Raw genomic sequence first — 27,014 nt, forward strand, 5'->3', positions numbered from 1 at the left:
GCTTTTGAGGGCACATTCTGTTCATCTGTGCAACTCCCATAGCGCCTGGCATGGGGCATGGTTCCACTGGATGCTATGTCCCCCTCCTGAAGGCTCTCCCCTCCTCCCCTTGGTGCATGTGACACTCTTCTCTTACATACCATTTCTAGCTCCACTGTGCCTACAATGCCTTCTCAGAACACTTCTTGCCCAGGGAGCCCCTCGATTTCTTGGTCATCACCGTCCCGGTCCACTCACAGGACCTGCTCCCTGAACCGGTCACACAAGAGGGTCTCCTCTGGCAGTTTTTTAGCTTTGTTGAAACTTTCATAGCAACTACCGCCCACTTGAGCACAGACTACTGCTCAACACACATGGGGGAATTAGGAAGGACTGACTCAGCAAAGCCCCCTGACCCCCGCCAGCCAGGGTCCGGCCAAAGGATATCCTCCCTGACAGCAGTTACATGGTCTACACTTGAACACTTTGGTAATGGGAACTCACTACCTTGCCAAGATAGGCTATTCCTACTGTGGAACCAACTTCCCGTTTGTTAAAACGCAGTGGTGTTCAGGCTTACTGGGCACAAGCTGGGGCGCCGTTGACCTCAATGAGCCAGACCTTCAGCTCCTCGTCCACCATGAAGTCAAAGCCAAAGAGCTGGAAGCTCTGGTAAGGGAGGTGCCTGGTGCTGATGGCGGGCTCCACGCTCATGAGGCAGCTTCTGTGGGGCAGAGTGGGAGAGCTCACTGAGAACGGGTTGGTTGAGGGAGAAGGAACACAGAAGACATACTTGGATGATTTTATATCAAAAGTACTGATAAAAATCCACTTTGACTTAATTTTTATTTTATTAAAAATTTTTTTTAAATGTTTTATTTATTTTTGAGAGAGGAAGAGAAAGAGGGTGAGTGAGCAAGCAGGGCAGGGACAGAGAGAGAGGGAGACACAGAATCCAAAGCAGGCTCCAGGCTCTGAGCTATCAGCACAGAGCCTGACACAGGGCTCAAACTCACGAGCAGTGAGATCCTGACCTGAGACGAAGTCGGACGCTTAACCAAATGAACCGCCCAGGTGCCGTGAGATTTTATTTTTAGGTAATCTCTACACCCAACACCCAGCTCGAACTCACAACCCAGAGATCAAGAGCTGCACACTCCACTGAGACAGTTGGGTGCCCCAATTCTCTCTTTTAAATTTGTTACCAACAGATTATTCAAGACAATACTACTTATCAAGCTATTTGTTAGAAAACTCTGCAGTCCTGTTCTTACAGGTAGGGGCTGCTTTCCTACCACAGCGCTGAGTCACTGTGGCCCGTGGATAGGTGGATTCCTCCAACAGTAGGGCTGCTGCCATATTTGTTTGTAATAAATAAAACACTCCCACGCATTTTTGCCATATAAAAGAAATGGACTACCATTTGGTGAAGGGCAGAATTTGCAGTGAAGCTGGCCTCATTCATTTCTTCCACTAGCTCCAGTTCTAATGCCAAATTATTACTAATTAAAAGATTTAAATATTGAAATAGAAAATAGAATTATTATTAACACCACTACTGTTCAAAAAAATTGGGAAAAAACACAAACACAAAAAAGTTCAAAGTCAATCTCAGAAAATGAGTAAGTACATGAGATCTAAGGTCAGGGGGCTAAGCCCAAAATTTGGAACAAGTTTTTTTTTTTAACCTCTCTGGGCCAAGCTTTGATTTCTTTATCCATAAAGGAAGGGGTAAAAATAATACCTAGTCCTAGTGCTGGGATAGTTCAATGAAATAATTTATAAAGAACCTATGAATAATAAATCACTGTTTTCCAGAATAACCATCCCAGACAACCTATGCTATTTCTGTTTTATGAAGACCTTCCCTGATTTTTCCCTCAACTGAATGTTGGGGCAAAATATCTATTCTAGTAATAAAATGCTTTATGACAACTCTAAGATTACCAGGAATGGCTTTCCTCCTACACAACTGTATGTTTAGAAGGAAAAATAAAGAAATTGGCTTCCATGTGACTGACTCCACAATGTATCTGTACAGGTAGTTTGTGACTAATGACATTAAAGAACTGGGACCTCTAAAAAAAAAAAAAAAAGAAAAAAAAAGAAAGAAAAAGAAAGAAAGAAACAAACAAACAACTGGGACCTCTGTGAACTTGGAGCCGGGGTCTTGCTCCCCCGACTTCCCTCCATCTCGACCCCCTCCAAGTGTCAACTTACTTTTTCTCCCCCTGAAAAGGAAAATATTTCTATGCATATATTTAAACCTTTAAATATAATTTTGGTCAGTTAGCCATTTAACAACCAACTGGAATAAAATTTTCTTCTCTCATTCATTTTTAACCTACACTGGTAAGGCACATATCACATTTTTTTCTGTATCTTTATCTCTACTATGAAAGAATAACCTTAACTTTTTTTTAAACATTTTTACACATGACATTTTTGTTTTATTTTTATTTTATTTGTTTCTTTCAGTTTATTTTTTTGAGAGAGAGAGAGCAAGCAGAGGAGGGACAAAGGGAGAGAGGGAGAGAGAGAATTTCAAGCAGGCTTTGTGCTGTTAGCACAGGCCAAGGTGGGGTCCAATGCCATGAACCATGAGATCATGACCTGAGCCGAAACCAAGAGTTGGACTATCAACCGACTGAGCCACCCAGGTGCCCCTTATTTTATTAAAAAAAATTTTTTTTAAACATTTTAATTCATTTTTGAGAGACAGGGACAGAGCGTGAGTCAGGGAAGGGCAGAGAGAGAGGGAAACACAGAATCCAAAGCAGGCTCCAGGCTCTGAGTGGTCAGCACAGAGCCCGATGCAGGGCTGGAACTCACGAATCACAAGATCATGACCTGAGCCAAAGTTGGACGCTTAACCAACTTAGCCACCCATGTACCCCAAATGTTTGTTTATTTTTGAGAGAGAAAGAGAGAGGGAAAGAGCGTGTGCACACATGGACGCGCTTGCCCATGCGTGAGAGGGGGAGGGGTAGAGAGCAAGGGAGACAGAAGACCCAAAGCAGACTCTGCACTGACAGCAGAGAGCCCTATGTGGGACTCACAAACTCACAAACCAAGAGATCATGACCTGAGCCAAAGCTGGACACTTAAGTGTCTGAGCCACCCAGGTGCCCCTAACTTTTGTTTAAAATATCCTTTCCAATATTATAATTAAGAAAACATTTAAATTTAATAGATGTTCATGATAGAAAGAAAGAAAGAAAGAAAGGGAAAGAAGGAAAGAAAAGAAAGAACCCCAACAAAGTGAAAGAAACATGCTCAAACAATAAAGGAAAAACCGAGAGCCAGAAGCAAATCAAAATTAAATATTTTTTTTAATTTGCTGGAAGCTCAAGATTAATAATTCACTTTAAAGAATTTTTTTCATCATTGGAGACTTTATACAGTACATCTTTTTTCAGCAGGAGTGGGAAGTTAGGGGGAGGCTAGCAGGGGGAAAAAAACCACACACACACATGCGTAAGAGCTGTTGGGAGCATTTATAGCACCAAAGTAGCAGCACTCTCTGAACTGTACAGAACAATGGGGGAGTGGTGATGGTGGTGGTGGTATAACAAATATCTAATAAATCTTTTGCCTAAAATAGGAAATCTTTCTTCAGCATACTTGATTTCTCTGGTGTCAGAATTCTAAGCACCTACAATCCCTGAAGGAATGGGACTCTATAATTATTCTGCCAGACTCTATAGTAGAATACATTAAGGAAAAAGTCTCAGTCATTGTGACAGGTGGTAATGACAGAACAGATAAGAGACCAACAGAACAGAATGGAGATCACTCACATAAAGGATCACCTGATTTATAACAAAGCCTCACCAAAATACAGTGAGGAAAGGTCAGCCTTATGCACAAATGGTCCTGGGTCAACGGGATACCCCATAGAGAAACATGACACTTGACATATAATAATTCAGGTAGATTATAGGTCTAAGATATAAAAGATAAAGACCAAGATGTCCATCAACTATGGAAGGGATAAATCATGTAATAACCACACAATGAAATATCACACAGCAGTAAAAAAGGTAAATTACTCCTATGCAACAATACAGATGAAACCCATAGGTATACTTGTGAAAAAAGTTGAACAGAAAACAGGAAATACAGTATAATTCCATTTACATAAAGTGTAAGAGTAAGCAAAAGGATGGTAATAAAAGTCAGAAGAGTGGCTATCAGTGGCATGAAGTATATATTTTGAGGGAGCTCAAGAAAGTATTCTGAGGTGCTGTAAATATTTTATATCATGATTCGTGTAATGATTATCTGAGTATACGCATAATTAGAAGTTCACCACACTGTACACTTAAGATGTATGGAATTTGCCATACATATTTTATACCTCAACTTAAAAAAATCTCTATTGGGGGCGCCTGGGTGGCTCAGTCGGTTAAGTGTCCGACTTCGGCTCAGGTCATGATCTCGCGGTTTGTGAGTTCAAGCCCCGTGTCAGGCTCTGTGCTGATGGCTCAGAGCCTGGAGCCTGTTTCAGATTCTGTGTTTCCCTCTCTCTCTGACCCTCCCCCATTCATGCTCTGTCTCTCTCTGTCTCAAAAATAAATAAACGTTAAAAAATTTTTTTTAAAAATCTCTATTGGATTTAGTAAACTATAATAAATGAATAATAGCACTAAAAAATTATTTTCAGGCATATCAAGAAACAGGACCAAGAGAAAAAAACAGACAACAGAAGCAAACATGTAAGTCAGGGGTTGGGAAACTTTTTCTACAAAGGACCAGACAGTAACTATTTTAGATTTTGAAGGCTACAGAGAGTTTCTGCTACGTATTCTTCTATTTCTAAAAAATCTTTTAAAAATGTAAAAACCACTTTTAGCTTATGGTTTATATGAAAACGGGCTTTAGGTTGGATTCGGCCCATAGGACATACTTTGCTAACCTCTACTACAGGTAATTCAGATTTCAGACTAATCAAATGAAGATGTTAAAGAATCACTGTTAACATGTTCAAGACAATATAAGACAAGTGGGAAATTTCACAAGAGAACTATAATCTAAAAAGGGTCAAATGGAAATTCTAGAACCGGAAAGCACAATCCCTAAAATCAAGAGCTCAAGAGATGAGTTATCAATACATTTTATTGGCATTTTCCTTTTTCCTTTTTATTTTTTTTTTTTAATTTTTTTTTCAACGTTTTTTATTTATTTTTGGGACAGAGAGAGACAGAGCATGAATGGGGGAGGGGCAGAGAGAGAGGGAGACACAGAATCAGAAACAGGCTCCAGGCTCCGAGCCATCAGCCCAGAGCCTGACGCGGGGCTCGAACTCACGGACCGTGAGATCGTGACCTGGCTGAAGTCGGACGCTTAACCGACTGCGCCACCCAGGCGCCCCCCTTTTTCCTTTTTAAACAGGTTTTAATTGCTAAAGGAAGAGATCAAATGATACACAAAAACCATGGGAGAAATATGAGACAGTGAAAAGGATTGGTACCATGTAACTACAGTCCCAGAGGAAAGAAGAATGGGACAAAAGCCAAAAGGGAAAAGATGGCGGCCACGAATATTCCAAAACAAATAAAAGACCTGCAGCCGCAGATTCAAGAAGCACTATGACACCTAGGCAGCAATAAGTACAAAGACAAGTATACACAACTCACAGTAACGCTTATAAAAATCGATGAAAATAAATCTTCAAAACAGAGAAAAGACACAGAGCAAGCTAAAATTGTTGCTGACACCTCAAAGGAAGAGACAGAAGCCAGAAAGAGACAGAAGCCAGAAGACAATGGTAAGCCATCTTCAAAGTGTTTAAAAAAAAAAAAAAAAGATTTTGCTGATCTAGAAATCCATTTCCATAACATGTCTTTAAAAAATCTTTCCATGTCTTTTAAAAAAATAAAGAAAAAATAGGTGCACCTGTGTGGCTCAGTCAGTTAAGCTTCCGACTTCGGCTCAGCTTATGATCTCACAGTCCATGACTTTGAGACTGGCATCAGGCTCGGTGCTGAAAGCTCACAGCCTGGAGCCTGCTTTGCCTCTCTCTTCTGCCTCTCACTGCCCCTCCCTCCCCCCTCTCTCTCTCTCAAAAAAATAAACATTTAAAAAAATCTTAAGAAAAAATAAATGTAGATAAATTATTAGATAAATAAAAAACCAAAATGATTCATCAGCAGCAGACTTTACTTAAAAAGGAATAAAAATGAGTTTTTTAAGAATTAGGAAACTGATGGGGCGCCTGGGTGGCTCAGTCGGTTGAGCGTCCGACTTTGGCTCAGGTCACGATCTCACGGTTCGGGAGTTCAAGCCCCGCGTTGGGCTCTGTGCTGACAGCTCAGAGCCTGGAGCCTGCTTCGGATTCTGTGTCCCCCTCTCTCCCCGCCCCACCCCTGCTTGTGCTCTGTCTCTCTCTGTCTTTCAAAAATGAATAAACATAAAAAAAAAAAAAAGAGTTAGGAAACTGATCCTAGACAAAAGCAAGAAAATGCATGAAAGAAAAAAAAGCAACATAAAAGGTTAAAATGTATAGGAAAATCTAAATGACTGTTAACTCTATAATAATAATGATGATGATAATGATGATGTCTTGTGAGTTTAAAATATAGGTGGCATTAATGACCACCACGTATCTACAATCCAATTCCTTTAGGATCCTTTCTCTGGTCCCTTCTGCTTCCCCTTCAGAGATAACCACTATTTTGAATTTTATGTTTTTCATTCCTTCAGTTTTCTATTTTAACCACACATGCACATTCCTCTAAATAACTTCAGTTTTGCTTTTCAATTTATATGAACAGAATCAACCTGTATGCATCTTATATACACAGTTTATATTTTTTGTAATTTTTGCTTGACATTGTGTTTGTGTAACAGCAGTGAAAATATCCTTCAGGAATAAGGTGAGACAAAGGCATTCTCAGATGTCAGAAAATTAAAAGACGTTATTACCTACAGAACGAACTGCTCTAAAAGAAATGCTAAAGTCTAAAGGGAAATAATATCAGAGAGAAACTTGGAACTTCAGGACTGAAGGAAGAGAATAAAAAAAAGCAAATAAAAAAATATTTTTCTCTTTTTATATTTAAAGTGGGTTTCTTGTAGACAGCATACAATTTAGTCTTGTATTAAAAAAAATCCAACCAGGGGCGCCTGGGTGGCGCAGTCGGTTAAGCGTCCGACTTCAGCCAGGTCACGATCTCGCGGTCCGTGGGTTCGAGCCCCGCGTCAGGCTCTGGGCTGATGGCTCGGAGCCTGGAGCCTGTTTCCGATTCTGTGTCTCCCTCTCTCTCTGCCCCTCCCCCGTTCATGCTCTGTCTCTCTCTGTCCCAAAAATAAATAAAAAACGTTGAAAAAAAATTAAAAAAAAAAAAAAAATCCAACCTGATAATCTGTCATACATATAATATATATATATATGAATATTGGTAACAAAAATTATTACGTGGTAGAGATTTCAATGGATATAGATGTAATATATACAACAACTATAGAGGGGGAGAGTTAAGTGAACTATAAGGTTATAAGTTTTCTGCACTTTATTTGAAGTGATAAATTATTAACTCTAAGAAGGCTGTGAAATAAATATTAGGTATATAAATCATAATCCCTAGAGTAAACACTAAGAGAGAGGGAGAAAGATAGCCAAATACTCAACAGAAAAATTAAAATAATTTTTATTTAAAAATTCTAAGTAATTCTAAGTAAATTCAATAATTTTAAGTAAACTCAAATAATTTCTATTTAAAAAAATTTTTTTTAACATTTATTCAGTTTTGAGAGACAGGGAGACACAGAATCCGAAGCAGGCTTCAGGCTCTGAGCTGTCAGCACAGAGCCTGACGCGGGGTTCGAACTCACAAACCACGAGATCATGACCTGGGCCAAAAAGTCAGAGGCCCAACCAACTGAGCCACCGAGGCACTGCAGTAAATTCAAATAATTTTTTAAAAGGGAGGCAATGGGAAAATGAAAAACAAAACCAAAAGGGGACAGATAGTAAATAAAAAAATAGTACATATAAATCCAGCCAAACCAATAATAATTAAATTCAAATGATAAAAACACACCAATTAGAAAGGTAGAGATTACCATATTGGCTGTTTTGTTAAACAAAACAAAAACAAAACCTAACTATACACTGTCTACCAGAAGCCCACTTTAAATATAGAATGGAACAGAATAGGATAGAGGTAAAGGGATGGAGACATATCACTAATCAAAAAAAGCTGGAGTGGCTACATTAATTAATATCAGACAATGTACTTTAAAATAAGAAATATTACCAGAGATAAAGACAGAAATTACATATGGATAAAGTGGTCAGTTGCCAAAAAACAAAAAAGGTAACAATTCTAAATGTATATGCACCTAAAACAGATCTTCAAAACATATAAAGCAAAACTGATAAAACTAAAGGAGACATAGATAAATCCAAAATTATACTTGGAGACTTCAATGTTTTCCCTTTCAATCATGAACAGAACAAGCAGAACAGAAATTCAGCAAGGATGTAAAAGACTTGAACAACACTAATCACTTTCACCTAATTCACATTTATAGAACACTCAGCCCAACTATAGCAGAATAAACGTTATTTTTAGTGCACATGGAACATTCACTAAAACTGGATCATATTGTGGGCCATGACACAAACTTTAACAAATTTTAAAGTATGTTCTCTGACCATGATGGAATTAAAATAAAAATCAGTAATAGAAAAATATCTGGAAAATCCCCAAATATTTGGAAGTTAAGCGAAAATTTCTAAATAACACAAGTCAAAGATGAAATCACAAGGAAAACTAGAAAATATTTTAATAAAATGAAAATGAAAACGCAACATAGCAAAACCTGGGGGATGTGTCAGTAAGTATTTAGAGGGAAACTGACAGCATTAAATGCACTTAAAAAAGGTAATCTCTCAAATCAATGATCTAACCTTTTGCGTTAAGGAAACTAGAAAACAAATTAAACCCCTCAAAAAAAGCAGAAGAAAGGAAATAATAAGGAGCATAAATCAAAGAAATAAAAAATAAAAACAATAGAGAAAATCAATAAAGCCAAAAGGTGACTTTTTAAAAAGATAACACTGATAGACCTCTAGCCAATAGAGGTAAAATAGAAGATACCAATATAAAGAGTGCAAACAGTGACATCATTACAGTTCCTACAGATACTGAAGGGATAATAAAGGAATATTACAAATAACTTTTGTCCTTAAATTAGAGAGCTTAAATGGAATAATTCCTTGAAAGGCACAAACTTTCCAAAGCTTCTTCAAGACACACAACCAAAAAAGATACAATTCAGTTACCTTATTATATGTTTAATTTGTAGCAAGATACTACTCTCCAGCGTAATGTTCAAAGCACTTATTAGGTACTTATTGAACTCCTCAAAGAACATTTCATTCCCTTCTTCGTACTTTCCATAGTTCTTTGAGTATTCCTTCTGAATGCAGTGATTGGTCAAATGGCAGGTTTTGTCTTGGAAATTATCAACATGATATGGTTCTGAAGCAGTCCGAAGCACACCCTCTTTGTAGAGGTAGATATTATACTGATGATCCACTAAGACCCAGCTTCTGCAAGTCAATGAGAACAATTTTATTCAAAGTTTCTCCACAGTATATATATCATCCCCATTCCTTACCTTTTTTGGAGGGATGTAGAGGAAGGAGGTAGATTCTAAAATTATATCAGGAAAGCCATAGCAAAGATAGCAGATTATGAATCTGCTATTAGCTAAGAGAGCAGATTATGACATAAATGACAAGAAGACTTTGATCAGTTCAAAAGATACAGCATTTTAAAGAGATCCAGATGGGCTGGGTCCTAAGGTTTATCCATGAAATCTCCATTTGCCATGTTTGCTCTATTAGTAATCTTAAGAAGAAGACTGTTCACTCTGAAGCTGATCTGACACAGGATTGGTGTTGAAGAAGCAGCAAGTCATTACAAAGGCATCAAGAAGACAGAGTCCTCAATGAGGAAATGTCAGCAAGGTCACAGGAAGGCTGGGGACAGGGCTGTTTAGAAAGCACGATACAACCTCTTACTCTATGCCAGGCCCGTTGCTCAGAAAGTTAAAATCCAAAAACCTAAGGTGTGTTTATGAAATTCTTAAAAAATAGGACACAAATAATGAAGTAAGAACATTATTATTTTGTTGTGTCTTAATTATGAGTTGTATGTACATCTCACAGCTTCGTCCATAAGCAAGCCCCATACATTTAGACTCTCTTCTTTGGAGCCACAAGTCATTTTGATTAAAGAAAACATACAGAAAAGAGAAATCCATAATTTTAGCAACATTTTCTACAAAGAAAAGAGAAATACTAAAGGAAAAACAGAAAATTAGGTACAGAACCTGAGTTCCATTAAGCTGTGCTCAATTTTGGCTACTTATGAAACATGGTCAAATACTTCCTTACATTCCATGTTACCCTCCTCATCACCCACCCCTGCATTTTTTTCACCTCACTAACAAAAACTCCAGACACTGATGCATTACCGAATGTCAAATTTGCGGTGACCTGGCTCCAGAAGCAGAGGGTGCTCAAGGTATTTCTGGATCACATGCACCTGACCCTGGTTGTCAATGAAATCCAGAAGTTCTGAAGCCTCCGAGGAGATGAGGATGCCTTCACCTAACAGGGCAAAATTGTAACAGAAATCAATCAAGTTCATCCCAAGAGTTAAAGCTCTCTACAAAGCCAGCGGGGAGATACTGGGAGAAAACTTGAAGGAGGCTTCTACTGGCCTTCGCACTCTTCCTCCTCCATCCCTTCAGTCCCCCAAGTCTCTCACACTCTCCCCTCTGCCCATAAGGGCACCAGGGCTATCTACTTCCTTCTCCACATAGGACCATGAACACTAACTACTTTGACAGGCTCCAACCATGAAATTTCCATTTTTACAGACATTCAAAACATCCAAGCATCTTAAATAAATGCCACTCTACTGTTGGTCACTAGCTACCATGATCAAAACTTTAATAAACCCACCTCTCACTCTACAGCTTATAGAAATATCCAGAAGGTTAGAGCATAAACACACTTGTACAAGTCAATTCCCTATAGCATTGTAATAGGAACAATTATATACGTGTAAAGTGTCTATCAACATTAAATAAATGTCCTTTTCAACAGTTGTATTGAGATGCATATTACATACTATAAGATTTGCCCTTTTAATGTATACAATTCAATGGTTTTTCATATATCCAAGAGATTTACAACCATCACTAACAATTTCAGAACATTTTCATCACCTCCCCCCAAAAACCCATGTCCATTAGCAGTCACTTCGCATTCCTTCCTTACCCTATTCTCTGACAACCACTAATATACTTGATGTCTCTATGGATTTGCTTAGTCTAGATGATTCATATAAATGGAATCATAAGATATGTGGCCTTTGTGTCTGGCTTCTTCACTTAGCATAATGTCTTCAAGATTCATCCATATTGTAACATGTACCACTACTTCATTCTTCCTTTCCAGGACTTGGTAATATTCCATTGTATGGATATAGCATTTTTGTTCATCCATTCATCAACTGATGGACATTTGAGTTTTTTCCATTGTTGTCTGGTACTTATAAATAATGCTGTTATGAAGATCTTCATAGAAGTTTTTGTGTGGACATGGTTTCAATTCTTTCATGAATATACCTAGGAGTGAACAGTCAGGTCATATGGTAACTCTATGTTTAACTTTTTGAGAAACTGCCAAACTATTTTCCAAAACGTCCATGTCATTTTACATCCTCAATAGCAATATATGAGTATTTCAATTTTGTCACATCCTTGCTAACACTTTCTGTCTTCTTGATTATAGCCATCCTAGTGCGTATGAAGTGGTATCTCATCGCAGTTTTGATTTGCATTTCCCTAATGACTAACAACATTGAACGTGTTTTCATGTGCTTATTGGCCATTTGTATATCTTCTTTGGAGAAATGTCTGTTTCGTTTCTTTGCTCTTTTGTTAATTAGGTTGTTTTTGTTTTTTTTTACTCTTATCTGAGTTCTTTACACATTCTGGATACAGGATATAGATCCACATTCTGGATCCATTATTGCATGGATCCCTCAGTGTTGTTACAACTACTTCCTTCCCCATAACACCCTCCTGACAACTACTAATCTGTTCTCCATTTCCATAATTTTGTCTTTTCAATAATTTCATATAAATACGATTATACAGTATGGGATCTCTGGGGATTGGTTTCTTTCATTCAGCATCATTCCCTGGAGATGCATCTAAGTTGCTGCATGTATCAATAGTTCATTCCCTTTTATTACTGAGTAATATTGCAAGGTATCAATTCACCACAGTTGGCTTAATCCTTCAGCTTTTTTTTTTTTTTTTTTTTTTTAATCATTCAGCTTCTGAAGGAATCTGAGTTGTTTCCAATTTGGGGCTATTACAAATAAAGCTGCTATGAACAATCATGTATAGATTTTTGCATGGATGTGAGTTTTTCTTTTTCTTTCTCTTTCTTTCTTTTCTTTCTTTCTTTAAGTAGGCTCCACACCCAATGTAGGGTTCAAACTCACAACCCTGAGATCAAGAGTCACACACTCCACCAAGTGAGCCAGGCAGGCACCCCAACTTTTAATTTTTCTGGGACAAATGCCCAAGTGTGTGCAATTGCTAGGTTATATGGTTGTTACAGGTTTAGTTTTACAAGAAATCGCCAAACTTTTTTCCATAGTGGCTGTACCATTTTACATTCCCACCAGCACTGTGTGATTGGTCTAGTTTCTCCTGACCCTTGCAGCATTTGCTGTCATTACCATTTATTTTAGTCATTTTAATAGGACTGTTGTGGTTTTAATTTGCATTTCCCTAATGGTTAATAATATTGAAAATCTTTTCATTTGTAATGTTTTATCTGCAGAGCCTTTCAATGGTATGCATTCTCATGTCTTTTGCCTATTTTATTTATTTTAATTTTATTTTTTTTAATTTATACCCAAATTAGTTAGCATATAGTGCAACAATGATTTCAGGAGTAGATTCCTTAGTGCCCTTCCCCATTTAGCCCATCCCCCCTCCCACAACCCCTCCAGCAACCCTCAGTTTGTTCTCCATATTTATGAGTCTCTTCTGTTTTGTCCCCCTCCCTGTTTTTATATTATTTTTGTTTCCCTTCCCTATGTTCATCTGTTTTGTCTCTTAAAGTCCTCATATGAGTGAAGGCATATCATTTTTGTCTTTCTCTGACTAATTCCATTTAGCATAATACCCTCCAGTTCCATCCACATAGGCACAAATGGCAAGATTTCATTCTTTTTGATTGCTGAGTAATACTCCATTGTGTGTGTATGTATATATATATATATTGTGTGTGTATATATATATATATATATATATATATATATATATACACACACACACACCACATCATCTTTATCCATTCATCCATTGATAGACATTTGGGCTCTTTCCATACTTTGGCTATTGTTGATAGTGCTGCTATAAACGTGGGGGTGCATGTGTCCCTTCAAAACAGCACACCTGTATCCCATGGATAAATGGCTAGTAGTGCAATTGCTGGGTGGTAGGGTAGTCCTATTTTAGTTTTTTGAGGAACCTCCATACTGTTTTCCAGAGCGGCTGCACCAGCTTGCATTCCCACCAACAATGCAAAAGAAATCCTCTTTCTCTGTATCCTCACCAACATCTGTTGTTGCCTGAGTTGTTAATGTTAGCCATTCTGACAGGTGTAAGGTGGTATCTCATTGTGGTTTTGATTTGTATTTCCCTGATGATGAGTGATGTTGAGCATTTTTTCATGTGTCAGTTGGCCATCTGGATGTCTTCCTGGGAGAAGTGTCTATTCATGTCTTTTGCCCATTTCTTCACTGGATTATTTGTTTTTTGGGTGTTGAGTTTGATAACTTTTTTATAGATTTTGGATACTAACCCTTTATCTGATACGTCATTTGCAAATATCCTCTCCCATTCTGTCAGTTTCTTTCGCCTATTTTCTAATTGGATTCTTTTTATTTTTTTAACTGCTGAGTTTTAAAAGTCATTTATATACTCTAGATATATCCTTTGTCAGATATGTGGTTTGAAGATACCTTCTCCAAGCCTATAGCTTGTATTTCATCCTCTTTAATAGGGCCTTCACAGAGCTAAACAACCTCAGTTTGTTGAGATTTAACTTATCAACTTTTACTTTTTTGGTCATATATGTGATATCAAGATTAAGAACTCTTTGCCCAGCCCTATCTCCTATTTATTTTCCTGAAAAAAAAATTTATAGTTCTATACTTTATATTTAAGTCCACAAATCCATTTTGCATTAGTTTTTGTGTAAGGTGTGAGGTTAAGGTGGAAGTTCATTGTTTTTTGTCTAGGGATATCCATCTGCTCCGGCACCATTTGTTGAAAAGTCTATCCTTCCTCTATGGAACTGCTTTTGCACCTTTGTTAAAAATGAGGTGGGCTTGGGGCGTGGTTAAGCGTCCAACTTCAGCTCAGGTCATGATTTCATGGTTCGAGGGTTTGAGCCCCACATCAGGCTCTTTGATGACAGCTCAGAGCCTGGAGCCTGCTTCAGATTCTGTGTCTCTTCCCCTGCTCTCTGCCCCTCCTCCACTCATGCTCTGTCTCTCTGTTTCAAAAATAAATAAAACATTCCAAAAATGTTTTAAATAAAAAAATGAGGAGGGCATATATGTGGGGTTTATTTCTGAGTTCGCTCTTCCACAGATTCATGTTTCTGTCCCCTCACCAATACCACAGTGTAGTGATTTCTGTAGCCATATAGTATGCTTTAATACCAGACACAATGACTCTTCCCATTCGATTCTTCTTTTTCAAAATCATTTAAGCTACTCTAAGCCTTGTGCTTTTCCATATGAATTTTAGAAGAAGCTTTATGGATACACAAAAACCTGGCTGAGGTCTTGATAGCAATCATAGCAATCATATTAAATCTACAGATCAATTTAGGGTAAACTGACATCTTTACTATGTTGAACTTTGCAATCCATGAACATGGTATATCTGTCCACTTATTTAGGTCCTTTCTGACCTCTTTCACAGTTGTTTTGTAATTTCTTTCTGTTTCATCTCCCTCAGGAACCATACTCAGATATCCTGGTTCCTCTTTATTTCCACTTGCCAGTTTTTTAGTATAGAACTTAGTCTCTTCACTTCTTCTAAAATCGTTATCCTAAAACACCCCCTCCTACTAATGCCCTGAAACTGTATCACCTTTGATGCCTTGCTCTCCATAATCTGCTCACATTCCCTTCTATCTGTTCCAACTTTGTTTTCCTTATGCTATTCCTTATGTAAATTATTTCTTATTGAAAAAGGAATATACCTAATGCTGATAGGTGGGGAAAATAAAGGAAGAAGGTAGAAAGATACATTTTGATAACTTTAAAAACTATTATCATTGCAAAAAACATGGCATTAAAGTGAAATAGAAAAGTTACCTATAGTCTTACTTCCTAATTATTTTTATCTTTTAATATTACTTTCCTTTCCATAAGAGTAAAGACTGGCTCAATCACAGTGAACTCGCCTTAAACTGTCAATTTTTTTCACTTAATATTGTCAATACTTTCACTGTTTCTACATTAACATCACAATTACATCAGTAGCTGAAAAAATATCCCATTGTGTGGATATAAAAAATTACACATTTATTTGCTGATTGTTGGACACTGGGATTGTTTCTAAGTAACACTTTGCTATTACAGGTCACATAATAAATCACTCTTGTTTCTTTTAAAGTATTTTCCTGAAGTTAAGTTTTTGGGAATGAGATTAGTGGGCCAAAGCCTATGCATTCTTTATGGCTCTTCCTCTGTATTATCTTATTACTTTTTCAAAAGTCTGTGTATCACCACTAAGAGGAAGCAGTTCATAACAAACTTTCAGCAACAGTATGACTGAAGGTTTTTATTTTATAGGTATAAAATGTTACATAAAATCTACATTTATTTTGTAAGTGTTGGATACCAGTGTAGCATGTTTCCATGTTTCATTAACTGTATTATTTTTTTTTTTAACGTTTATTTATTTTTGAGACAGAGAGAGACAGAGCATGAACAGGGGAGGGGCAGAGAGAGAGGGAGACACAGAATTGGAAGCAGGCTCCAGGCTCCGAGCCATCAGCCCAGAGCCCGACACGGGGCTCGAACTCACAGACCGCGAGATTGTGACCTGAGTTGAAGTCGGACACTTAACCAACTGAGCCACCCAGGCGCCCCTGGAATTCTTTAAGAAGTTTCAAGGTGATAGTCTTTTTTCTTCTTTGTTCTCATCTCAACTATTTATCTAGAAATAGATGCATCTCTGGCCTGCTACTCCATTGGGTCCATGAGGGCAAGAGATCAGGTCTATTTTATCATCACTGTATCTCCAAACACTCATGACTTCATTCGTTTGTTCATTCATCACTCAATACAGATATTGAACTTTTGCTGGGTTCCAGGTGCTGCCCCGGCACCAGGGAGACAGCACTGAACACAGATGTGACAGGGACTGCCTGTGCTTTAATAGGATCTGGGTCTGCTGTACTATGTGTAGACTCTGGAGAGCGGCCAAGGGCAGGAGGACAGGGAGCAATGCTCCAGGTGAGTGGTGAAGGTGGCTACAATGCAAAATGTGTGGTGGGGTGGTGAACAGGAGGTCTTCATACTGGATATAGTGTGAAGGTTGAGTCAACTATTCCCAGCATCTGATACATACTCAATATTTGTTTAACAAGAATATAAGACATTCATTCATCCTAATGGTTTAATTTTGTAGTTACCAAACAAAACAAATGCATACCACTTATCTCAACTTCTCAAGCAAAATTTCTTCTTTGTTTGGCATTCTATTCTCTTTTTACCACTCCCTGATGCTGACCACGACTCCATGTCTTGTCTTGGTGAGGGTCCAGGTACCACCCAGGTAGGATCACTGCCATGACCTGACATGTCCTTCGCCAAAGGCCCTGCCTTACTCCTGGTTCTCACTCCAGCTAAGGCTCCATGATACAGGATATCCTTACAATGGCCATTATGACTCAAGCCCAAATCCACAGAAGGAGTATGGAGTACTGCAAATGTCTATTTCCTCTTCCAATTTCCCCATTTATCATTAGAACCAAGCTACTAGGATTGGTATTTGAGAAGAGGTCACAAGAGGGGAGAGAGAAGTAGGTGAGGTACCTGGCTCGTGGCAAGAGTCCAACTCTCCCACTTTCAGGAGATTCCAGGTGATGCCCTCCTGTCTCATGGTTGGTGGAAAAGAAGGTGAGGTCCACTGGACCGGGAATAGAAATGAATACCAATGGCCAGATGGTCTTCCAAGGCAATAAAAGAAGAATTAAGTTCAAAATGGAATGGTTTTAAAAGGAGCATATGATGGTAGCTACAGAGATAGACTGTGTTTATGTGTTCATTACATTGGGAACAGCCTGTATTTTGAGCCTGAGTCAATATTCTAAATCTCATTCCTTCTATGCATTCATTCAACACATATTTACTGAGTGCCTCTGGGGAGGGTACAGAGATGAACAAGACAGAATGTCTGTGTTTACATGGAGCTTACGGTAGGATAGAGGAGACGAGCAGATAAACAGATATGTAATATAGTGCTGGGGAGAGGTTAGTACAAGGATAAAAAAATAAAGCAAGGCAAAGGACAGAGAGCAATGGACATAAAAGCTATTTTAGAAAAAAAAAAGGCTTCTCTGACAAGGTAACATTTGAGCTGAAAGAAATAGAAAATAATCGATAAGCACATTCAAGATACACAGACAAATTTAGAGTATTTGTAGGACTCTAGGCAGGCATGGTTATAGAACAGCAAACGAGGCAAAGAACAGAGATGGGACCAGAGATACAAGCAAATGTCAAATGGTGTCGGCTACCATCAGCAATCTGGAGCTTATCTGAACTGCATTGGGAAGCCAGCTGGTCAGTCTTGAGCAGGGAGTAAAATGATTAGATTTGTGTTTTTAGATACCACTCTCTCTTAGAGGAGAACTGGCTGGGAGCAGGCACAGCAGTTACACAGACCAGAGACAATAACAGTTTTAACTTCAAGTAAGAGCAGTAGAAATGGCAAGAAAAAGTCTAATTCAGAATGTGCTCTGAAGGTAGAGCTAACAAGACTGGCTGATGCATTAGGTATGGATTATAAAGAAAAGAGCAATAAAGGAGGAATCCTAGGTTTGGGGCTTCGGAGACTAGGTGAGGAGTGGGATCACATACTATGTGGGAAGACTGAAAAGAGGGGTAGGCTGGGGTGGGTTAAGTTGGGCAGGAAATGAAGAGTTCTGTATCAGACATGTTACATTTGAAATGCCCTCCACACTGGATCTGGAGCGTAAAGGGAAATATTTTGGCTGGAGGTATACATTTAGAAGTCATCAGTACCTAGATAAATATTTAAAACTATGTAACTAGACATGGTCTCCACCCTTGAGCATTCAGATTAGAACAGTCATTCACCTAAAGATATCATTGAATTCTACTGCACAATAGAACAAAGCACATAGGAACCTACAGGAAAGAAAGAAGGGAACAGCAATGCCAACTCACCTTTGGCACCAGCTGATGACTTTGCAATCCAAACATTGCCTTCTCCCTCTTCCTTCTTTCTGTTGTAAGAAGCCAGGAAGAATTCCCTTTCATCTGTCCTTGAGCTATGGATCGGTGGGTGGATTCCATTCTGTGCTGGGGCAACTGGGGTCTTGAGATTAGTTGGGTAAATCACATAGGACTCTGGAAACCATGTGCAGGACTCAGCCAGGTCTGGGCTCGTCTTGATTAGCCTGACAGATGACAGAGGGTCAGTCTCCCTTCTTAGTACACCCTGCCACTCCATTCAGAAAAGCCAGTGCTTTCCCCCAGAGCTTGTCAGGAGGCAGGGCAACACCAGAGCCAGGAGCTGGTTTCTTTATCCCACTCTGCTCTTGGCCTCCCTGAGCAGACCCGTGAGACACTATTGGGCAGCACACAGCTACTACCTGCAGCCCTTAAGGCGTGTTCCAAATAGTTACACAGGAGCTTAATGTCTAGAACTTTAGCTCCTTTTATTTGTTTACTTTAAAAGCAGTATTTAACTAGGTTATCTTTCACTTTTTTAAAGTTTATTTATTTATTTTGAGAGAGACAAGAAACAGTGTGAGTAGGGGACGGGCAGGGAGGGAGAGAGAATCCCAAGCAGGCTCCACGCTGCCAGCACAAAGACTGACACAGGGCTCAAAGTCATGAAACCTCAAGATCATGACCTGAGTGGAAACCAAGAATCAGACGCTTAACTGAATGAGCCAAGAAGGCGCCCTCAGAACTTCAGCTGTTTTTAAAATGCATCTCTAGGGGTGCCTGGGTGGCATAGTTGGTGAAGCGTCTGACTTCGGCTCAGGTCATGATCTTACGGTCCGTGGGTTCGAGCCCGACGTCGGGCTCTGTGCTGACAGCTCAGAGCCTGGAGCTTGCTTCATTCTGTCTCCGTCTCTCTGCTCCTCCCCTGCTCGCACTCTGTCTCTCTCTCTCTCTCAAAAATAAATAAACATACATACATACATACATAAATACATAAATTTAAAAAATGCATCCCTAAGGAAACTGGAAGTAAGTCTGAAACCATACTTTTTCAACATTTACATTGTGGTTAGGCTAAACTTATGCTAAAAAAACAAAGTAGAGAATTTAGGAAACTATATTCTAGTATTTACTAGAAAAAATACTATCTTGGCCCAACTCTCTGAAGAACAAAGGCCACTGCTTAGGAATCTGAGTTATCCGGGGCACCTGGGTGGCTCAGTCAGTTAAGCATCCAACTTCGGCTCAGGTCATGATCTCACAGTTGTGTGGGTTCAAGCCCCGTGTCAGGCTCTGTGCTGACAGCTTAGGGCCTGGAGCCTGCTTTGGATTCTGTGTCTCCCCTCTCTGCCCTTCCCCTGCTCACGCTCTCTCTATGTCTCTCAAAAATAAATAAAAATGTTAAAAAATATATTTAAAAAAGGAATCCAATTATCTGTTTAGTTCATTGCTTGTTTTTAGCTCAACCTGGCTTCAATGACTATTAGAATAAAGGAGGAATCTATCTTTTTTTAATGTTTACTTATTTATTTTGAGAGAGAGAGAGAGAATAGGGGATGGGTGGGGGAGAGAGGGAGAGAGAGAGAATGAATATCCCTGACCTGGGGCTTGAACTCATGAATTGTGAGATCATGACCTGAGCCAAAATCCAAGAGTCAGACGCTTAACTGACTGAGCCACCCAGACACCCCAGAATAAAGGAGGCACAGAATAATGGGGCACAGGACTCCAGTGATCATAACTAAAAACACCTCCTGACCCCAAAACAACATAACATGACAGAAGATAAAGTCAGGCCATGAGCAAGGCACTTAATAAACACAAGGGCTTACTAAGGGCCTCCCATTTCATTTACTCTCCAATCAGACCCCCAACGGGGAAAGCACTAGCATCCCATTTCATAGATGAGGCACTGGCTCCAACCGAGAAGTAAATTTCCAAAGATCATAAAGGTAGTAAGAAATAGGTACTATGCAAGCTCCAAACTCCCAGTCCTCACTCGAAACTTACTCTTACTTCCCAGGAATCAGAGGCAGGAAGGAACGCACACAAAGATCTGCAGGCCTTCCCTAAGGTGCACTCCCTTCACTATCTAGAACAGAACTATTAATGTTAAGCCTGTGTTAAGATCCACCAGCAAGGGGCACCTGGGTGGCTCAGTTGGTTAAGCATCCAACTTGATTTCAGCTCAGGTCATGACCTCATGGTTCGTGAGATCATGCCCCATGTCAGACTCTGTGCTGAGAGCACAGAGCATGCTTGGGATTCCCTCTCTCCTTCTCTCTCTCTGCCTCTCCCCTGCTCATCCTGGCAGGCTCTCTCTCTCTCACTCTCTTTTAAAGAAATTAACATTAAAAAAAAAAAAAAAAAAGATCCACGTGCAAAATCAATCTATGAGCAAACAGCAGAAATAATGAAATTTTCAACAGAGATTTAAAGTAAAATTATTTTTTCAGAATTTTTAAATGTTTTTATTTACTTTTGAAAGAGCATGAACGGGGGAGGGAGAGAGAGAGAGAGGGAGACACAGAATCTGAAACAGGGTCCAGGCTCTGAGCTGTCAGCACAGAGCCCAACGTGGGGTTCAAACTTGTGAACTGTGAGATTATGACCTGAGCTGAAGTGGGACGCTTACCTGACTCAGCCACCCAGGTGCCCCTAAAGTAAAATTATTTTTAAGCCAAAGGCAACAGAATTTGAAAGTTACTTGAATTCAAAGGAACAAAAATCAATAAATTTCTAACTCACTGAATATTCAACTCTATCTACCCTGGCCAAACAGCGGCCACTAGCCACACGTGGCCTCTGAGTACTTGAAATCTGGCCAATGTGACACGGGAACTGAATTTTAAACTTTGTTTAGTTTTAATGTAAAAACCGAAGCGTTGTATTCTCCCATTATTCACAACTTCACTCTGTTGGTTGGATGACATTAACCATTGCACGACCTCAGATATTTCTCCGGTCCTGCAGCAGGCACATCAGGCCATGTGTTGCTCCTAGTAGCTGACATAAACATGTCACTGTTCTACTCTGCGACAATAGATTGATTCAGTTCAAGTGACTTTATCCCCCATCCATTGATGAAGCATCATAACGTGCTTATTATGCGGACAGCACGAGTTACAATGATAACTATGTAAATCGTAACTGGCAGCTACTGTGAAATGTAACTATGTATCTAACTAAAAAACAAGGAGAGAAAAAATTTTAAATTTAAAACAGAGGCATACTACCAATGCCAAATTTTTTTTTGTAAAGTTAATGTGATAGTTTTATTCCCTTTGAGTTTGTGTATCATTCACACCTTCATTGCTACAATTCCATCTGCTCTTAACCTGACGAGTGACTTCATAAGCACAGCCTCCAGCATATTCCTGGTGTACCCCAGACAGTTATTTACCATGGCTTTGATAGAGGAAGAAATTTCTTCTCTCAGTTTTTGATTCTCATTTAAAAAAATTTTTTAATGTTTATTGAATTTTGGGAGACAGAGAGAGACAGAGCATTAGTGGGGGAGGGACAGAGAGAGAAGGAAACAATCTGAACCAGGCTCCAGGCTGAAAGCTGTCAGCACAGAGCCCTGTGCAGGGCTCGAACCCAGGAACCTGAGCCGAAGTTGGATGCTTAACCAACTGGGCCACCAGGTGCCCCTTGATTCTTATCTTTTTAATCAAAGACTGATGCAGAATTGAGTGGGGATGCCAAAGCTAGAACTATGACCAGGACAGTAATGGGGGGGACAAAAAAAAAAAAAAAAAAAGAACTGGCAGAAGCTATGACAGAAATTTCACAATAAATGGCAACTGCAACTTGCTATAACAGAGTTACAAAGGAGACATTTTCAGAAAATACATAATGTAATGAATTTCATAAGCAGTTTCCACTCAACCATAAGAAAATGGGTGGGGGGAGCAAACCAAAAAACAGACTTTTGGGGCGCCTGGGTGGCTCAGTCGGTTAGGCGGCCGATTTCGGCTCAGGTCATGATCTCGCTGTCCGTGGGTTCGAGCCCCGCGTCGGGCTCTGTGCTGACAGCTCAGAGCCTGGAGCCTGTTTCGGATTCTGTGTCTCCCTCTCTCTGACCCTCCCCCATTCATGCTCTGTCTCTCTCTGTCTCAAAAATAAATAAACGTTAAAAAAATTAAAAACAACAACAACAACAAAAAACAGACTTTTAACTATAGAGAACAAACTGGTGGTTACCAGAGGGGAGGTGGGTGGGGGATGGGGATTAAGGAACGCACTTGTCACGATGGCACCAGGTGTTGTAATAAAGCTTTGAATCACTAAATTCTACACCTGAAGCTAATATTACACTGTATGCTAGCTAACTGAAATTTAAATAAAAACTTAAAAAAAATAATCATTGAAATTTGTGGCTGAAATCAGAATTAAATACCTAACAAAAAATGTTTAAACATATTTTTAACAGGCTCTGAACTTGTAACTTTGGTCAGTTATAAAATGGCATGGATTCTTGCATAAAAAAGAAAACCATTTCTATTTATTTGTTTGTTTGTGTATTTATTTATTTATACATTTGTATTTTAGAGAGAGAGAGTGAGCAGGGGAGAGGGACAGAAGGAGAAAGAGAGTTGGAGGCTCAACTGACCGAGCCACCCAGGTGCCCTCAAAAAACCATTTTAGATAGAAATACAGCTGGAGGAAATATTTTGAGGAAAACAGTAAAAATAAGACATTTTACAAAGAGTGAACAACCTTTAGCTAAGTCACAAACACTGCCCAAGGAATACAAAACTTTTCTAATAGTATCAAAGACTGATTCAAAAATGGAAAAATCTTAAATATCTTCCTTCAGTTTTAGTTGAATTCTGTGACATGAGATGCTGCCCAATGAATATTTTGGGAATGTTCTGCTTCCAATATTTTTTATAAGTTTATTTAGTTATTTATCTTGAGAGAGAGAGCAAAAGAGCACACACACACACGCACAAGTGAGGGATGGGCAGAGAGAGAGGGGGAGAGAAACCTAAGCAGGCTCTGCGCTGGCAGTTCAGAGCCCAACACGGGGCTCAAACTCACAAATTGTGAGATCATAACCTGAGCTGAAATCAAGAGTCAGACGCCTAACTGACTGAGCCATCTAGGCGCCCCTCAAAGAATTTTCAAATACATGAAAAAATATCAAATTTCAGCCTTAAAACTACCAACCTTGTGGTGTATTTTTAAATCTTTTACATCTGTCAAAGAAGAATCTCACCTACATGTGAAAATTTCTATTGTGACAGTGCTTCAGCTAGGTTGGGTTGAAATCTGATTTACTGGGATTTTAATACACCGATGCTTCCTTTAGTGTTTCATTGTACTATATGGTACATATTGGAAACACTTGCACTCAGTTTTCTGAAGCCCACTCTATGAAAACTATCAGGGATACAGTTGTTGAAATGGTTTAGTATATACTTGCAAATGCTACAATGATTCCCCAGTACGGAACCGTTGAAAGAAACAGAAGACAATAGATTTAATGATACTGTGTTCTTTGCCAGTGTTCACTAATTGAGAGAAAGGAGTTCTACAAAGATTCACTATATTGTCAACTCCAAATCAGATTCTCTTGAAATAAAAGAAAATGCTTCCCAAATCAATAATTATTTTATTCAATAATCAAAGGTAAAAAGTGGCAGTGTGATTTACATCTTCTCATCAATATACGCTCTAGGCGATCAAGCTAAAGTTGAAGCTCCAAGGAAGGGAAAAGAAGATCTTATTTATGACCTAACCAGACAGGTGTGAGAATTTATGCTCCAATTTCATAACACAGCCAACAATAATGGTTTCACATATTTTTATAACATGACTCAGGATAGGAGAGCCTGGTGGCTCAGCTGGTTAAGCATCTGACTCTGGATTTCAGCTGAGGTCATGATCTCAGTTAATAAGATCAAGCCCTGCTTCAGGCGCAGTGCTTGACAGCATGGAGCCTGCTTGGGATTCTCTCGCTCTCTCTGCCCTTCCCCAACTTGTGCATGGGCGCATGTGCACATGCTTTCTCTCTCTCTCAAAATAAAGAAATAAACATTTAAAAAGAGCATGACTCAGTATGTAGAAGATTTAAATTGAAATAGACAGCATTATGCAAATTGGCTACAAAAACTAAAGAAAAGTTTTAAGAACACTTTTGTTGACATTGCTAAATTTAGAATTTCTTTTCACTTTATTCAATATCTCTTTTGAATTAGATATTAATAATACGTGTTGACATAAGAGTTGATGAATTTATTTAACTTAGATATAGTTCTGAAAACTCAAGTCATTCTTCTAAAAATATGAACCAGTTTTGCCAATGTGTCTGCAACTATGAAAGGAAAATGATTTTTCATTGAGTTACTGAAAAACTTTACGTGGGAACAACTTGAGTATGTAAATCAACATTTCAACCATAAATGTTCATGAAATCTAAATACAGAGCAAGGGTTTTAGATGAAAATTTAGTGTCTGGATTAAGATGTTCCAAAAATGTGAACTTACACCAGAGTTTGAAGACTCAGAAAGAGAACAAAATCTATAAAATATCTCATTAATTGTTTTTATATTAATAACATATCAAACTGATTATTTTGGATTTTTCTGGTTAAATAAAATATATTATTAAAGTAAAATATTAATCTATCACCAAAGAACTGATCACCTTGAGGAAATTAAGCAAGTCAAATTTGGAATCAGCAAGGCCAGGTCTCCAAGGACTTCAGTCAGTCTAGCAAGACAGGTTTTCATTTGAAGCTTGTTGTGGCCAACCAGCCCCCTGCCATTGCCTCACCACACTCTCATTCAGTTCTGGCAGAGAACAGAATTCATTGTTCCACAAAAGCGAGAAGAAATATTCAGGATTTCCCAGGGTTGACTCAATCAACTCATAAGCTACAGTAAGAATTGCTTCAACGAGTATGAAATAATGGATTTAATCTTTAAAATTCTTCCTCTCAGGGGCGCCTGGGTGGCTCAGTCGGTTAAGCGTCCAACTTCGGCTCAGGTCACGATCTCATGGTCCGTGGGTTCGAGCCCCGCGTCGGGCTCTGTGCTGACAGCTCAGAGCCTGGAGCCTGCTTCAGATTCTGTGTCTCCCTCTCTCTCTGTCCCTCCCTCCCCCGTTCATGCTCTGTCTCTCTCTGTCTCAAAAATAAAATAAAAACGTTAAAAAAAAATTTAAAAAATAAATAAATAAAATTCTTCCTCTCAAATGTTTTTCGACCAGGAGGTAAAAAGAAAATTTGTCCAATGCCAACCTGTTCTCAATACTGACCTCCTTACAACAGCTAAAAATATCAAGAAAAAGGAACGAAGAGTGTTTATATTTACAAATAAAATAGCTGGAGAAGTCAGAAATACGTTGTTGTGTAATTATTATTCCATCTACCATCTGATAGAAGGAACTATGAAGGAATTAGGAAACCGACATTCCATTTTGGCTTAAAAAAGAGAAATAAACTATGATCATTTGCTGTAACATCAATTCTAAACGCAGTGATTTTTGTTGTAGTGGATAAAATATTTTCAGGCTCAGCTTTTGAAACAATTGTTTAAACAGAAAAAGGTCAACACAAGCTTCTACAATGGACCAAACATTTCATAATGTTACCATGGTATGTATACCCAAGCCCAATAAAAACAAGTTTGAAGTTAGGATTCAAGGGAGAGTAGTAGAAAACACAAATAGATTTCTGTGGATATCAAGGTTTTTAAATTATTAAAGAACTGTACCAAAACGATTAATTTATAGATATTGTAATAAAAATATTTTAACAATTAAAAACAGTAAAATATATTGCACCTATTTCTTTGTATTTATTTTAATGTGGCTACTAGGAAATTTAAAATTACACATGTGGCTGGCATTCTGTTTCTGCTGGACAGCATCCTTTGTAATTGTTCCATTCCCTCAGAAACCCATTTAGAAGGAAATCACAAATGGAGGCTCATTTATATATATTAGGGGAAAAACTTCACAGGAGAAAAAGAAAGCCTTCAACCTAGGTCAGAGAGAAAAGCCACTCACGGCTCTGAGACTACAGCCACAGGGTCTTGATGAATTTGTCAAAGTCCCTGAAGTAACAGGAGGAAGGCATTTGCTGTCAAGGGTCCAGTGGAGAACACTATCGAGACTCTAGGAAGCCCTGTGAGGGATGCCCAGTCACATGGCCCATAGGTTCATTTGTACAGACTGGAACCGCATGATGTGTAGCGACATTAACCGCTATGGCAATGGGCAACCCAGTTATCCTCTATGAGTTGCCATTCTGCCCTACATTAAAATGAAGAAATTACATTTTTTACTCTTTGGAGCCCTCCGAAGCCATACAAAATTATGGAGAGAGACAAAATGACAAAGGGAACCATCGCTTCCTGGAACTACTACAACCCCTTGCCAGCCACCTAAGAGAATGAAGGAAGCTTATGAGGATAATGACAACCCCCAGCCTGCATAAACCATGTCACCATTTACAAGGTGTCATCACAGAC

At 38.9% G+C, this 27,014-nt stretch overlaps 1 protein-coding gene across 2 annotated transcripts in view; it reads right to left on the bottom strand.

Moving 5' to 3' along the window:
* The window catches only part of TTL (tubulin tyrosine ligase), a 37,975-nt gene that overhangs the window by 5,857 nt on the left and 5,104 nt on the right, over window positions 1-27,014 (bottom strand). The window contains exons 3-6 of one of the 2 annotated variants that reach the window (XM_019445057.2): window positions 18,525-18,757; window positions 10,471-10,606; window positions 9,272-9,541; window positions 560-703 (exon numbers count right to left, since the gene is read on the bottom strand). In XM_019445057.2, coding sequence (XP_019300602.1) covers window positions 560-703; window positions 9,272-9,541; window positions 10,471-10,606; window positions 18,525-18,757 — 783 coding nt within the window. The remainder of the gene's footprint in view (window positions 1-559; window positions 704-9,271; window positions 9,542-10,470; window positions 10,607-18,524; window positions 18,758-27,014) is intronic. The other variant, XM_019445073.2, reaches the window with a different exon arrangement.

The sequence above is a fragment of the Panthera pardus genome, unplaced genomic scaffold, assembly GCF_024362965.1.
Source record: "Panthera pardus isolate Hobbes unplaced genomic scaffold, ASM2436296v1 HiC_scaffold_26, whole genome shotgun sequence".
NCBI lineage: Eukaryota > Metazoa > Chordata > Mammalia > Carnivora > Felidae > Panthera > Panthera pardus.